At 41.1% G+C, this 16,343-nt stretch overlaps 1 protein-coding gene across 21 annotated transcripts in view; it reads left to right on the top strand.

Moving 5' to 3' along the window:
* KIAA1217 (KIAA1217 ortholog) overlaps positions 1-16,343 on the top strand; it is a 498,057-nt gene that overhangs the window by 313,427 nt on the left and 168,287 nt on the right. For 12 of the 21 annotated variants that reach the window (XM_037740967.1, XM_017535541.2, XM_017535540.2 and 9 more), the window contains exon 3: positions 6,492-6,572. The exons of the other annotated variants lie outside the window; for them this stretch is intronic. In XM_037740967.1, coding sequence (XP_037596895.1) covers positions 6,492-6,572 — 81 coding nt within the window. The remainder of the gene's footprint in view (positions 1-6,491; positions 6,573-16,343) is intronic. 21 annotated transcript variants of the gene reach the window in all.

The following is a 16,343-nucleotide window of genomic DNA, read 5'->3' as shown; positions in this document are numbered from 1 at the left end:
CCTTTCAAAGTACTGGGATTACAGTTGTGAACCACCATGCTCGGCCAGGACAGAATTACTTTTAAGACTATTTCCTTAACTTGGGATATTTCCCTAAAACTCATCCAAAGGTCTTGTATTCTTTAGTTTTTTGTCACAGGGGATACTAACTTTTTATCCTTCAGTGCTAACTTTATGAAATCTACTAGACTTGCAGCAATCCATTCTTTCCCTTCTGTCTTGGGCTTTAACTATGCCAGCAGTCAGCCCGTTACAGTTTTTTCACAGACTGGTTATAGTCAGCCCAAGTGAGTTTGAGCCAGGGGCTCTGGGAGGCATTTGGAGAGGAGGAAGATTCACCAAAAGCAATCGGTTGACCTATGTCTTGTTTCCTCCTGAATCTGGGATTTCAACTGCCTCCTTTGATTATGCCAGAGACTGTACCGTACTTGCTTAGGTTCAGGGCACCCCCTAGTGGTGCAACTGATATGTAATCAACATGAGGAAACAAAATGATGGCCGGATGAGGAGCTCGCATGTAGATATGATTTTATTGTTCTTCCCATTTTAAAAATTCTCAAATCAAATCAGTTTTTCTCCTGTTGTTTCAAATTCATCAGTAGCTATTTATATCATATTCCATGCTAAGTGGGTTTTTTTTGCAGGTAGAAACAAATCAGAAAAGCAAGCACAAATAATTTAATGCTAAATCTTAGATGAGTTTAAGATTTTTTATTGCAAAAGTATTTATGGATACTCTAGGAATGTTAGAAATAGACTAAAAGTAGGAGAATTATTTACAATCTCATGATGCACATAGAATACCTGTGTTAATATTTTGGTGTATATCCTTCTCCTACGTTTTTCTGGGCATATACACTCAAAGGAGAGAAACCGCATGCCACAAGCACCTACCAATTTTGTTCTTATTTATCTTATTTTATTTTTTATACAAGGTCTCACACTGTCACCAGGGCTAGAGTGTAGTGGCTTAATCATAGGTCACTGAGCCTCAACCTCCCCAGACTCAGGTAATCCTCCCACCTCAGCCTCCGAAGTAGTTGGTACTATGGGCAGACGTCACAATGCCCAGCTAATTTTTGTATTATTTGTAAGGATGAGGTTGCACCATGTTGTCCAGGCTGGTCTTGAACTCTTGGGCTCAAGCAATCCTCCCACCTTGGCCTCCCAAATTGCTGAGATTACAGGTGTGAGCCACAGTGCCCGGCCCATTTTTTTCTAATACGATTTTATTCATTTAATTATAAGTGTGACCTTCTTTCCCTCCTGTTACAAGATAGCTACTTCATTGCATGTGGTTGCTTCGTTTTGTTGGTTCCACTGTGTGCATGCAAATACCATACCATGCAGGGCCTCCTGTAGATTATTGTAGATTATTTCCTTAGGGTACATTATTAGAAATGGAATGGCTGAATCAAAAGGATATGCAAAATTGTGTTGTTGTTCATTTATTTAAATAGAGCATCTTTTTGAGAATGCAATTTGTTTTTTAATCTTCAGATTCCTAACGTTTGCATCCTTAGTCTGTGTTAGGAATTCTGTACAGTGTCTTACATCCCTGTAAGTCACTTCCTCCCCCTAGCAACCTAGGATGATCTATCGCTATACCAACTTACTGATGAGGAAAGTGGGGCTTAGGGAAATTAAATAGCTGTTATAGGACTTCCAAAGCAGGGAGACAGTAGGCTTTTAGAAATTTGATAAAAATAGCACTTTGCATTGCTTGAATCTTGAACTAAGTGCAAATTAATACTAAACATTCTCCACTGGTAAAATAGAGAATAAGGATATTAACAGTAAAAGAAAAGAAGAAGAAAAGGAAATATGCTTCCATAGATTTAGAAACATGAATAAAAAGCTAAGCTAAGGCTTTGGTGATTAGATGTTCATGTTGGAAGACGTATTGGATGGCTCAGTGATTGCTGTGTAATTACAAACTCTAGAAAGCTTATAATACAGAGATCTTTTCATGAGATCTTACATTTTTTATGAATATATTTTCATTTACCATGGTTAGTCTCCTAACTGGTTAAATTGCTTCCAGAGAGTCAAAAGTTGACTCTGTGTAGAGTGACATCAGAAAGTCTTTAATTTCTGGCCAGGCATGGTGGCTCATGCCTATAATCCCAGCACTTTGAGATGCCAAGGTGGACAGATCACTTGACGCCAGGGTTCGACACCAGCCTGGCCAACGTGGCAAAACCCTGTCTCTACTAAAAATGTAAAAATTAGCCAGGCAGAGGTTGCAGTGAGCTGAGATCATTCCACTGCACTCTAGCCTGGGCAACAAAGTGAAATTGTATCTCAAATTTAAAAAAAAAAAAAAAGAAAAGAAAATCTTTAATTTGTGAACAAAAGTGGAACTTTGGGTGAGTGCTTACATTTTAACAGCCTCCAGAGTGCCCTGCCGTCTACCTTTGTTGCTCCCTAGAGATCAGCATTTCACTTTTTCCCACCTTTACTGATACTTTTCTTTCTGCCTTGTTATAGAATTATATTTAGTATAGAAAACTCTGAAATAGATATAGCAAAAAAAAAAGAAAAGAAATATCGCTTGCCATTCAGACCGTTGTAAGTACTGTACGTGTGTTGCTCATTTTTGGCTCTCTCTGCTACATCGTGCCTTGGGTGTTTACCCAATATTTATTATTCTTGAGCAACTCTCCTCAGACTCATCAGCATGAGGAAAGAAACTCTGAACCCCTTTCCCTTCCTGCCACTTTCAGCCTTTCAAAGAGATCTCAAGTGCCACTCAGTATAACAGCAATGTCTGAAGTTTATTTTTACCATTTTCTTATGATAGCCAATGAATTTATTAGGAGTTTTTGAGACAATAAATGCTCTTTTGTTTAATTTTTACAGTTTTATTATTCTTGCCATTCCTTGAGGTAGTTGAGTCTTCCTGTTTCCTCAGTAACATTCCTTTAATAATTTGTTTTTTTCTTGGAAGTAGAGTCTCACTCTGTTGCCCAGGCTGGAGTGCAGTGGCACAATCTCAGTTCACTGCAACCTCCCCGTCCCGGGCTCAAGCAATCCTCCCACCTTAGCCTCCCAAGTTGCTAAGACTTCAGGCACGTTCCACTATGCCCAGCTAAGTTTTGTATTTTTTGTAGATATGGGATCTTACTGTGTTGCCCAAGCTGGTCTTGCCCTCCTGGCTTCAAGCAATCTGCCCACCTCAGCCTCCCAAAGTGCTGGGATTACAGGAATGGACCACCGCACCTGGCCCATTCTTTTAATCTTGATCTAACCCCTTTATATGTGATAAACTACCAATTATCATTAAAAAGTGAAAATACTCATCTCAGGTCTCACCCACTCTTTTTCTTTTTTTTTTTTTTTTTTTTGAGACAGTTTTGCTCTTGTTGCCTAGGCTGGAGTGCAGTGGTGCGGTCTTGGCTCCCTGCAACCTCCACCTCCTGGATCCAAGCAAGTCTTCTTCAGCCTCCGGAGTAGCTGGAATTACAGGTGCCCACCACCGTGTCCAGCTAATTTTTGTATTTTAGTAGAGACGGGGTTTCACCTTGTTGGCCAGGCTGGTCTTGAGCTCCTGAGCTCAGGCAATCCACCTGCCTCGGCCTCCCCAAAGTGCTGGGATTGTAGGTGTGAGCCACCATGACTGGCCACCCACTCTTATTTTTTAAGAACAATTGTCTATTTTATAGTCAAAGCCATAAATCAAACTTCTATATTCTACACACTTGATTTAGCAGGTATATGTGGGAGGCCTAATGAAAACCAGTTTTCATTTTTATTTCTCTTATTGTCGGGCTCAAAACTTACAGGGCTCAAAACCTTTTCCACACAGATGGAACCTACTAAGGAGTGAAAAACAATGTTCGGTGAGCTTCATTTTGTAATCCTGAGAAAATGTATCTGTGATCGTAGGATTCTGCTGCCTCAAGTCTGTCAGCTTCTTCCATTGCATCTTCTGAGAAGGGCTTCCTGCCTCTCCACCAGCGGGTCCTTTCCTGCCCTGAGACTGGGAGAGTCTTCCAGCTTCTAGGTTTCTGTGACCTCAGTTAGCAAAGGCAGGAAAAAAAATACAACAGGTAGAGTTGGGATTTGCTCCAAAGTCTGGAGGCTTTGAGCAATTGTGTGTTTCTCTTGCCCCTACTTTCTTTCTTTCTTTTTTTGTAAGACTGAATTTCTCTCTGTTGCCCAGGCTGGAGTTCAGTGGTATGATCATAGCTCACTCTACTCACCACAGGCCTGACCTCCTGAGCTCAAGTGATCCTCCCACCTCAGCCTCCCGAGTAGCTAGGACTACAAGCGCTTGCCACCATGCCCAGCTAATTTTTTTCATTCATTTTTTTGTGATAGTGAGGTTCTCCCTATGTTGCCCAGGCTAGTCTCGAACTGCTGGCCCCAAGCAATCCTCCCGTCTCAGCCTCCCAAAGTGCTGGGATTACAGGAGTGAGCCACCTCACCTGGCCTCCCCTACATTCTTGACTTCCGGATATTTGCCTAAAGCAATGGCTGTAGTGACTTTCCCTGCCCCCTTTCTCTAGGTATTTGGTTTTCTTTGTTCTAAGTTCCTCTGATGAGGATCACCTAGCAGAGAGTGGTTGAGGCCTTTTTATTCTTCCTGGAAGAATAAAAAGAATTCTTCCTGGGTCTCTGGTCTCTTCCAGGACCCCCTTTCATTTCTCCACAGGGCTGTGGCTGTCCTGGCCCTCTGTCCCCAGCCCGTGTTACCCATCGTCTTATAATGGAAATGCTCTGTGATTTTCTATGCTTTCTTTTTTCCTTTTTTCTGTGCATAGCAGCTCTTCAAATCTATCATCCTGTTTTTATCTCGCACTTTTATTTACCGTGCACCCGTAGAACTTTATTATTTGTGGTCTACTTCAGGGTATTTCTTTCACAGTTGATGAAGGCTATAAACTTCAGAGCAGAGAATCAGAGGGCCCTAAGCAACCCTCACCTTTATAGTGAGACTGTGTTCACCTAGAAAAGGCTTTTTATGAGGTCACTTCGGCTAATCATTTTTCTAATGGTGTCACTCCCTTTTTCTCTTAAAGATCTCTTCAAGTTCTTTTACGTTTTTTTTTTAACCCCTATGTGCATCTTGAGTTTTTGTCTGGAGATCTATCATTTGGCTTTTTGGCTTTTGAGTATAGCCGTTGGTGTTCAAATATTCTTTTTCTTCTAGTGGATGTTTATGTCTGATATGGGTGAGACTAAGTTCTAAATAATATACACACATATGTGTAATCTACACACAATGGTGATATGGATCATGGATACTATATAATTCAATTATGATGGTACTTAGAGGTTCCTATATGTTAATAGTCCATATGGATATATCTATATGCATATGCAGTAAGATATGCAGCTATGACACCCCATTGGCTGATTTGGGGTACAACAGGAAGTCACTCTCCTTGCATGAGGATTATAGAAATTTTCATTTTTTAAGGCACAAGAAATATTTCACTGCAATGGTTTTTTTTGTTTTTTGTTTTGTTTTGTTTTGTTTTGTTTTGTTTTAAGTTGCTCAAAAATAAGTCAGATGCAGTGGCTCACAACCGTAATTCCAGCACTTTAGGAGGCCGAAGCAGGCAGATCACTTGAGGTCAGGAGTTTGAGATCAGCCTGGCCAACGTGGTAAAACACCATCTCTACTAAATATACAAAAATTAGCCAGGTGTGGTGGTAGACGCCTGTAATCCCACCTACTCAGGAGGCTGACGCAGAAGAATCACTTTAACTCAGGAAGCAGAGGGTGCGGTGAGCCAAGACTGTGCCACTGCGCTCCAGCCTGGGTGACAGAGCGAGACTCTTGTCTCAAAAAAAAAAAAAAAAAAAAAAGTGAGTGGGATCAATGAGAATTAAAATATTTAAATACTGGCATAGTAAGCAAGCATTGTAAACTGACAGTACACTCCACGATCCACCAGGTTTGAATATTAGAATTTGTGCCCTGAATTAAACAGTGTGGATCTTCTGTTTCTGTATGTGTTCGCCTTGGGTGTGTCATCCTGCATGGCAAAGCCTGGGCAGATAGCACTGCACTCACAGACCTGCTCCTGTAGAGCAACCCAGTGGCCAGTGATCCCGGGGCCAGTGACGATCAAGATGGCAGCCTGGGTCATCACCAGTAGACTGCATTCTGGCTAAGAAAGGTATTTCATTTGGGTTGGGCAGGCTTCAGTAAGTCCTCTGCAGCTCTGGAACAACCTCAGGGACAGTGCATCAACATAACACATTCTCCAATTATACAAGGTGAATTCAGAAGTACCTATGGCAGGATAGTTTGGGGGCAAACCCATCACTAGTTAAGGTTTCAACACATCTTTATAAAATATAAGGCTGTCAAATACAACTGTAATCATTTTTCTTTCTTTTGGGGGTAGAAGAGTTAACTGTGCTACATTTTCATCATGAATAAATAGGTGGTCCATTTGGTCAACCTATTCTTTTTCTCTTCCATGTTTTCACCCCTTTTCTTTTCTATTTTTTTCTTGTTTTCTCCTGGTCCACAGGCTTTGAAGGGCATGCTGATCTCTCTTCAGGCAGAACTTGACATTCAAAGGTACTTGATGAAAATTGAATCGTCTCAGCGAGTTAGTACTCTACCTGTTCTTTTTCTGCATTGAGTTGCACCCTCATCCTGCACCTTTTTTCCTCGCCTGCGAGTGGCCTTCTAATCAGTGTCAGTGACTAAACCAGATGCCTACCCTTTTTGCTGTTTACCCCAATCGCTGATTCAAAACTATCAGAGCCAACTGCTTGCGGCATTCTGAAATATGTGCATTTCTAAAAAGTATGAGAGTCGATATTAAAATGAACACTAATTGCATGCTTGCTTTGAAATATTTAATTTGCTCTCCACAGATTGGCTTGTGGAATCAGCAGTAATGCAACAGCAAGCTGGAGATCTTTGAATACTTGTTTGAAAAGCGAGCATCTCTCTGCAGAGCTCCCATCCTTGCCAGCTTGCTCAGGCAGAATGCTCATGGCAGTTAAAACAGAAGCCTGCATCATTCAGACAGTCCCAAAACGCTGTCACTCTGCTTTGCCCAGTTCCAATGTATTCCATGTTGGGTCCAGATCATTTTACTTATAGACATTTTAATAATGATCACAGTGCAAATAAACACATTTCTATGGAACTTATATGCACCAGGCACTGTTCTAAGTTCTCACAGCAACCCTGTGGGGTACGTATACTATGATCCCCATTTTACAGATGAGGTGATTGAGGCCCAGAGAAGTTAAGTAACTTGCCCAAGGTCACACAGCTAATTAATGGCTATGCTTAGGAAATGTTCACCCATCTGGCTTTTGTACAAAGGTGATCTCCTCCCCTTTGGTCTGTCATCAGTGACCATGCTTATCTCTTTATCTTCCCCTTCTTAATAATCAGTCTCCATGATTTCTTTTTAGTGTAACAAGCTGAATCTAGAGAGTTCCTACCCAAGCAAATAAATGTAAAAGTTCAAGTTTAGGCACTAAAGAGAATTGTCATATCCCATATCATCCCAATTCTAATGGACATTTATCCTTAATTTTTTTCCATGAAAATGTGAGTCATTTTCACATTCCTATAATTCATGCAAAGTAGAGGCATCTTTATGATTTCATTGCGCATGTATTCTGTGCTAAATAAAAATGCAGAAAGGGAGAAGGGCATAGTGAGCTCTCCCCTACGACTTCACACCCTGCCATTAACCATTCTTCCTGCTTTCAGGATATAGATTTAACATAGCCCAGTGGGATTTTCCCATCATAAGTAGTACAGAGTTTGGGATTCCCTCCCACTCTTCTTTTTTAATACTGCTTGAAACAAATAAATCTTCAGGACTCACTCCTTTTCTTTCTTTTTTTTTCATATCAGCAAATAATTGAATATCTGAGCATTTTCTTGAAGTGCTTTTTTTGGCATTTATAAGCAGGTTAAATTATAATGCTGTTTTTTGGAGATGGAATAGGATGAAGATTAAGGTTGAAAATCGAAGATGTTTTTCTTCCCCTTTAGTAAATGAGTAACTCTCAGATCCTGTGCAGATGTCAAGTTCTGTTTTGAAATTGGATGTAACTATTTACCTATCTCACAAGCCCAAGAAAGACATGGTGGATCCATTAGAGGGTCGTTTGTACGCCTCCCCTCTCGCAAGGGATCCCACAGGCCGTGGGACTTCCTGAGTATGGTGGGAACTGAGCCATCTAGAATCATTCTGCTGATTCTAGAGAGTAATACCAGCTTACTACCTAAGGATACCTAATGCTTGGCATCTTTTATGATTTACCAATTGCTGTCCCATGCAATGTTTTTCCAATTGCTCCTTACTTTGTCAAATAGGTATTCTGATTATTTTATGAAAGAGAGAACTAAGGGTCACAAAGTTTCATACGACATTACACCATAAGTTCATGGCAGGATGAGAGTCTGCTTTACATAAAATAACCTGATAAAAACAGCAAGTCCTTTTATGATCAATTTTGTCTTCTGTCTGTTTCTGCAAACACTGATATTCTTTCCTATAGCAGGACTGGAAGATCAGAATCTGGCGCAGAAGGCTAGTTAGAACTTTCACAAGGTGTTTGTTTTTTTCATTTCAAAATCATTCCGGTGAAATTGGGCAGGTGGAGGTGGTGATTGTTTTGGGCTGTGGGGATGGGGAATATGTTTGAAATTAACAGGGAACTCTGTTCCCAGGATGTATGGGGAGTATCTAAGGATCTGTGTCCATAAGCTCAGCCTTGGTGACCCCAGGAACCCACAAGAGTCCCTGTGGTCCAGTTCCCTGTGGCCTTCTCCAGTGTGGGGTGGTGAGGACGTCATAAGACCTCCCATGGCTCAGTCCAAACCCTCACTGAGGGTGAGGGTCTTTGCTATCAAGGAAAGCCTCTTTGGTTTGGCAGCAATGCAGTTAAGCTTTAGGGACACCATCCTGTGGCTTAGGATCGCACATCCTCTCCATAAAGCACTGAAGCCTAGGTTGCAGAGATGAGCTTAAGAATGGCTTTTGTTAAGGAGGCCTTCTAAGGTATGTACTTAGCACCATGTTGTGCTGGTTGAATTTTACTTGAAATTTCAAAGGCTACAAGCAGGTTCTTTTCCTTTTATCAGTATAATAACAGCAATCCCCACACAGACACCTTTTATCCTATAGCCTTTTAAAGTGAATTCCTGACTCCCTGAATTACAAAAGCATCTGCAGCCTTGCTCAGAACTCAACCAGTGAGGACTTTGGGAGCCAAAGCCTGTCCAACTTTTTGCTTATTAATAAGGCATTACTTTGCTTGTTTCAGAGAGAAAGAAGAGAAAGAATAAGTAACTGCTTTATTCAAGGCAACTTGCAATAAAAATACATCTACTCTAAGGTAGATACACTGAAAGCCAAAAGGCAAAATCTGATAAGAAGAGGAAGCAAATTTTCAAATGTAGGCACTATGATTAGCTTGGACATTAAACTTAGTTTCAAGCTCCCTGACGTACATACATCACATAATTCTCGTTATATGACAAGGTCATACTAATCCTTCAGGAAGCAAAATTATTTTCTTTGTTTTAAATTCTAAAGGAAACATAATTCATGCCTTTACAAGAGTTATGTTAATCAGCATAGTAGGCAGGACTAACAGGTAAACAGCAATATTCGTCATCTGGCTTTTGTTTTCTTTAGAGACAGGATCTCCCTGTGTTACCCAGGCTGTAGTACAGTGCCATGATCATAGCTCACTGCAGCCTCGAACTGCCAGGTTCAAGGGATCCTCCCCTACAGTGTACACCACTACTCCTGGCTAATTTTCATGTCTTTTTTATAGAGATGGGGTCTCACTACATTGTCCAGGCTGGTCTCAAACTCCTGGCCTCATTTATCCTCCTTCCTCAGCCTCTCAAAGTGGGAGTATAGATGTAAGCCAGCACACCTAGCCAAGGCTTTTAATTTTGTATTGGCAAAATGAAAAGAGGAACATATCACTAAATAAAAATTGCATGAATGTATTTCTGAAAGGGGTGAAGGTCAGACTTGAAACTTTTGATGATCTAATTTTCTAACTTGGTAGAAGGATGCTAAATGGAGACTATGGCAGAGCCAGGCTTTATTTTCTTTAAATAGCTGTTATCTCATTCTGGCTTTGGGGAGGAGTCAGAGAGCAGCCAATTCAAGGTGGTATTTCAATAGAGTCCGTATCATGTTACAGGTAAGCCAGTAGGCAGGCACATAGCAGGTTGATGTCTAATCCTGGAGTTGAGAAGGCCACCCTACCTCTGATCTGATAAGAACTCCTGTCTCCTCTGCAAGACAACAGATTTAGTAGCTTTTCTAGGCAGAACCAAATCTTTCAAGGGGAAAAAAAAAAAGAATACTGTATCATCTACAAACTATGAAGAGGATGAAAGGTAGAAAATATCTGGGGGATCATAGAAAATTGCTAAAATTATAAATTTACCTGGAATCAAATTTTAAGAGCCTTTAGATTAAAGTACTGTAGTGGTATCAGAACGAAAGATGTGGAAGTCTGTCTCTTTAAAAGCTGGAGTGCAGTCTGCATGTCTGAAGCTCATTTAATGGCTTTGGTGCTTCCTTCTTAACTGTATCTTTTTGTAGATGTGGAAGTTCTTGCGATTCTGGATTCTTGCCAAATATTGCATGGTATGAAAATGAAAATGTATTTCCCTTCCCACATTTTCCCTGTGCATTTGTGTTCTCATTTTGGGGGCCATCTCTAAGGACAAATTCTTAAACCTAGAATCCAGTCATACAGAATACACAGGAGAAGAACAATCTATGGGACTATGGAATCAATGTCATGCTTGCTACCTCAGGGACAGGATCAATTGTCCCCTAAACCTCAGCATTTTGCATTATACCCATGTAACAAACTTGCACACTAAAATAAATCTAAATCTGAAACAAAAGGTGAAATTATTAAGAAAAGAAAGTATGCTCCTCATAATGCTACCATCAAGAGAAAACTAGTGCTGATATTTGGCTATATTGTGTTCATTTACTAAATTATACCCACCCAAAAATTCCTTTAAAACACCTTTATTATGAATGTAGTAGCAGTCTAGAGTACACATACATTGTAATTTGTTAACCAGCTTTCCAAATTGTTTCTTGATTTATTTATTCTATTAAAGATGTAATATGTACAGATTTGCTTCCCGACCCTCCAGTACTAGAACTAAACCACCACTTTTCTTAATTTTCCAAAATCAAACTAATCTATCCAGCAATTATTGAGAAATTCATTCTCATCATATTAAGAGGAGCATCGTCCTCTCACTTGGAGTCATAAGGAAATCATGGGGAGCTTGTGCAGTCCAGTGAAACCAAGCCAAGGCCTCTGAGTCTCCTGGGACTCATAGTGAATTGCCTTCCATGCAGCCTGTTTGCAACCAGGTTTATGGGGACCTTTGCCAAGTATCCTAAGTGTGAGCAGCTGGTTTCAGCCACTCTAAGCATGTCACACATCCATCCTCCCACCTGTGGGTTACTTCTTGCAAATCGAATACAGGTCTTCCCAATTTCAAGAGCACCAGCACCACCACTGACAACAAAACTGCCACCCTCTTCTTGGTTCTGGGAAGTCGTCCACTCCCCTCTCCCTACCCAGTTGGAAACTTCCTCCTTTCCCCTTCTGGAGGCAAGTCCAGATTCCTTTGTCAAATACCTTTACCTTTTAATACCAGTTTAGGGAGAGAGCCTTCAGAGCGGTCTCTGCAGTATGGAGGTGCCATTACCAACCCTTCCCTGTGGGAGGACCTGAGAACTCAAAGGCTTGGCAGTTTCCCAGGAGGTGATGGCTAGGAGCAGGAGTTTCATACATTTTTTGTCTGTTTCTGACAACCACATGGACAAGATAAATTAACGATACCTCAGGAGATGAATCTGACACACATAACACACTATGGAGGGTACTTCCATAGTGTGGCGCTTCTTTAAACAATAAGGAAGCATCCTTTTCTGCACAGAAGTGTCCTTGTCGTTTATTTGTTTGCAGCTGTAGGAGGGTAGGGGGCTTTGCAGGATGACAGTGGGTTGGCAGAGGGGTCCTGCCTGGCTCACTTTGCTCCACGCAGTGGATGCCTCGGTGCAGGGATGATTGTGGCTGGCTCTAGATGAGCCACCCATGGGCAGTGGGTACTGGGCATCACTGCCCTTTCATCTTTCCAATCTGATAATGAAATAAGACACACAGAGAAGGAAAATGTGGAAACAAAAGGTGCAGTTGTGCTTTGCCCAACTGCTGAATCATCTGATTTCCATCCAGAACAAATGCCATTCTGTTTTCACAGGTGAAAATCATGAATGATGTCTGGGTACGCTTTGGATGGAAAAGGGAGAAAAGTGTTGAAATACTAGCCTTGAAGAAACAGGATATAAACTGAGTGTATCAGGGATAATTCATCAAAATAAATCCTAGAGAAAATGTTTCCCCTTTGTCCAAGTCAGGGAAGAGAAATACTAATTTTCAGAGCTCAACTTAAAGTAGGAGAGACTTGAGAATCTCAGATATGCACAGCTGGAAGTTGGCATTAAAACGGGGTTAGTGAATATCGATCTATCTGATTGTAAGGCCCAGAAGTTCCTGGTTACTAGTAAGCCTGGCACGAATCCCCAGACTGCTCATATGCAGTATCCAGGTGTCCACTAAACACTTGATTTTGTGTGTGTATATTTTGTACTGTACATTAACAGCAGGACCCTCTACTGCCTGCACCCAAGGTTTCTGTTAAAAACAAAAGCAGCTGATTTATTCTCCTCTGCCGCCATTTCTCTGAGTCTTTAATGCCAGGCACATCCCAAAATTACAAGATCATAATAAAACTAACTACAGTTCTCTTCTCCATTTGTGTTGCAGTTCTCACATCCACCTGTCATATTTTAGAATCATGGGTGTCTCAGTCTATTCCCCAGAGCGATCATCATTGCAAGAACGGTACTGGGGAGATATTGACTCAGATTTTGCTTTTCTGTCCAGAAGCCACAGAAGCTGTGGGAAGTTGTCAAAAAGCCATGCATAGCCAAGGCTTGCTATTATTTTTTTAAATTTTATATTCTTCTGTTTTTTTAGAGACAGAAGTCTTATTCTTTCTTTCAGACTGATGTCCACTGGTGTCATCATAGCTCACTACAGACTCAGCCTCCTGTGCTCAAGCCATCCTCCTGCCTCAGCCTCCCCAGTAGCTGGAACTAGAGGTGTGCACCACCACACCTGGCTATTTTTTTTATTTTTTGTAAAGACAGAGTCTCACTATGTTGCCCATGCTGGTCTTGAACTCCTAGGCTCAAGCAATCCACCTGTCTAGGCCTCCCAAAGTGCTGGGATTACAGTTGTGAGCCACTGCGTCTGATCCCAGGGCTCACTGTTCTAAATATACACCTGGCTGTTGGTCACAGGACTCCCCAGAGAACAGCGGGTGGCCGCTTGAAGGAAGAGGACCTCAGCTGAGGCTGCCACCAGGGATGGGTTTATGTAAGGATGGGAGGTAAGATGGAAGCCAGGTGTACCTGATGGAGTTCCCTGTCTTCCTTCCCACCCTTAGTCCCCAACTCAGCATGGACAGGAAAGACTGGAAACTAGAAGGGGGCCAGAGAATGGGAAAAGGGTGACTGCACTGTGGCTTGTAGAAAGGACTATGTAAGGAAATTTAGAAGCGTAGAGCTTCCATGGTGACACAGTATTCCAAAGGAAAATTTGTTAATTTTCCTTTGGAATACTGTGGAACAGGAATGGTAGAGAAAACCTAACGTCCACAGATGATTTGTTCGTTAGCTTAATATTTTGTTCCTTGAATTTTTAATAAGAGTACCTAGCAATTAGAATGTTCTCTTCAACTGAAATCAGAATTTTGTCTAGGTTTGAGTTGAAAGTTTCACAAGTGAAAGAAATGGGGCTAAAGTGTCTGAATGTCATGATTAAATTAACCACGTCATTCAATGAGTGCTAGCAATGAGTCATTCCAAGTACATTTACATTGGAAAACTGCGTTGCATTTTCAGATTCCCTGTGGCAAATTGGGCATTAATTAGGATGAAGGAAAACTTCATCAAGGCGATGTTGATTTTTTTCTTTTCACAATAGAATGTAATCTGATCCAAAGTGAATACCTTGGCTAAGCAGACACCCCAGTGTTCCTGGCAATTAACATATTATGTAAAGCTACATTTGCAGGTTCATTCCCTGAACCTCGAATTTCAATTTAGGGTTTAAGGGGCCTGAAAATGGGAATGAAAAATACATCATCAGTGCCTCTAGCTCTAACTGCCTTTTCTCTTTGGTGTTATCTCCAAATCCAATAGCATTGCAAAGGCTACGAATAAATCTGATCCCCCGTCACAAAACAGTGCACTTGGTGAACATTTCAGCAAATATTTGTTCATGATGTTAAAATGAAATCATGGCCGTTTTTTAAAAATTAATGCTGTTCAACTATGTTGCATACACTTAAGGACATAAATGCGGAAAACCAGACCTTAGCACTATCTAGCTATGTATTTCTATGGAGCAGATGCTATAGGGTAAATAATTTGAAGGAAATCTCAGTAAACTTTTCTTTCTGTGTGACATGATCTTTTCTTCTTGTGTGATCTGTACTTAGAGTTAAAAAGTTTTGGTCCCAAAAGGGATCTGAGACACCAACTAGCTCAACCTCTGGCTTCACAGATGAGAGAGCTGTGATTCAGGGAGGTTACACGTTGACCGGTTTTGGGCAGAAACTGAACTAGAACTAGTATTCCCAGACTCCTGATTAAATAAATATTTTAGGTGGGGTGCAGTGGCTCACACCTATAATCCTAGCACTTTGGGAGGCTAAGGTGAAAGGGTCACTTAAGCTTAGGAGTTTGAGACCAGCCTGGGTAACATAGTGAGACCTCATCTACAAAAAATTTTTTAAATTAGCTGGGCATGATGGCACACACTTGTAGTCCCAGATACTCAGGAGGCTGAGGTGGAAGGATCGCTTGAGCCTAGGAGATCAAGGCTGCAGTGAGCTGTGATCTCACCACTGCACTCCAGCCTGGGCAACAGAGACCCTGTCTAAGACTGACTGAATGAATGAATGACCAACCAAACAATCTTACCACTAGTGTCAACTCTGGAATGCGCCACATGTGATCTCAGCCCTTTTCATTTGGTAGAATTTCAGGGCAAGTTACTTAGTCTCTTTTCTCAGTGGTAGTCAGTAGTATGAGGTTACATGGAAGGTTAAATAAGATTATCACATGACAGTTACCTGGTTCAGAGCAGCAGGTTATCTGCTATGTTAGGTCCTTTATTTCTTCCCTTATCCTTTCATTAGAAAGAAAATATTTCTAGAGTCAATCACAGATGCAGAATAAGAGAAAGCTTCATTGAGCTGGTTACACCAGCTCTTGGTGATAAAGAGTCCCCTTTGAAGAAGAGAAGAATAGAAACGACCAGTGGAATTCAGGTAGCTTGATTATACAGACCACCTCCTTCCTGAATGACCCCAAAGGGCTTACCATTTGGGTTTTCAGGTTTGGGGTTGCCTAATGATTTGGGGAAATCTTTACAAGGTTGTAATGGAAACAGAGGGAGATTGGTGTCACGGATCTTCGTGGAGTGAGGAGGAAAATCCAAAGTCTTATGGGCCTTTGAGTCCTGCTCAAGTGGCTCAGAGAGCATTCCTACCATCTCCCTGCTTCCTCCTCAGTTAGGGGTAGCTCTCCACTCAGCAGCTTAGGATTGCAGCTTCAAACACCAAGCTGTAGGCTGTGCATGACCGAGAAAAGTTTTCACCAGAGGCAAAATGAGAACAATAACTCCAACATAAATACTTTTTCATTAGATCAAACCTGAAATTCTGTGAGTATACCATTTCCCTTTTTTTGATATTAAAGTATCTTTCTTATAGTAAAAAAAAAAAATCATACCACAGAGAGTAAGATTTATTTAATGCCTCTTACTTTGCAAAATAAAATCGACATCCCTGTATTGTAACCCCTCATAAATTTGGGGGGATTTTTTTTTTAGAAATTTTAGTCTATAAAATAATGGGAACCATTATCATGGAAATAAGCTCCAGAGAGTTTAGCTTTCTCCATGGTTCTTACTAATATGAATATGAGAGCACCATAGCAGCTTAGCCAGGAGGAACCATTAGAATTGGTGTTGGTCAGTGATGGTTTGCTTGCAAGGCACAGAGTTATCCAAAACTAATGCAAGAATAAAGTTGAATTAATCGAAGAAATTCATTGGAAGGGGCCCACAGTATACTGGAAACAGAAAGTGGGAAGCCCAGGAGACCCAGATGGCTGCTTTTTTATCCTTTGTGCTTTCCCATTAAATATCATGGGAGTCGCACATTTTTTTCTTCTTCTTTCTTTCTTTTTCTTTTCTTTTTTTTTTTT

The sequence above is a fragment of the Cebus imitator genome, unplaced genomic scaffold (assembly GCF_001604975.1).
Source record: "Cebus imitator isolate Cc_AM_T3 unplaced genomic scaffold, Cebus_imitator-1.0 Scaffold92, whole genome shotgun sequence".
Classification (NCBI taxonomy): Eukaryota; Metazoa; Chordata; class Mammalia; order Primates; family Cebidae; genus Cebus; species Cebus imitator.
Note: the sequence above shows the minus strand (reverse complement) of the source record. Positions and strands in the feature narration are given on the sequence as shown.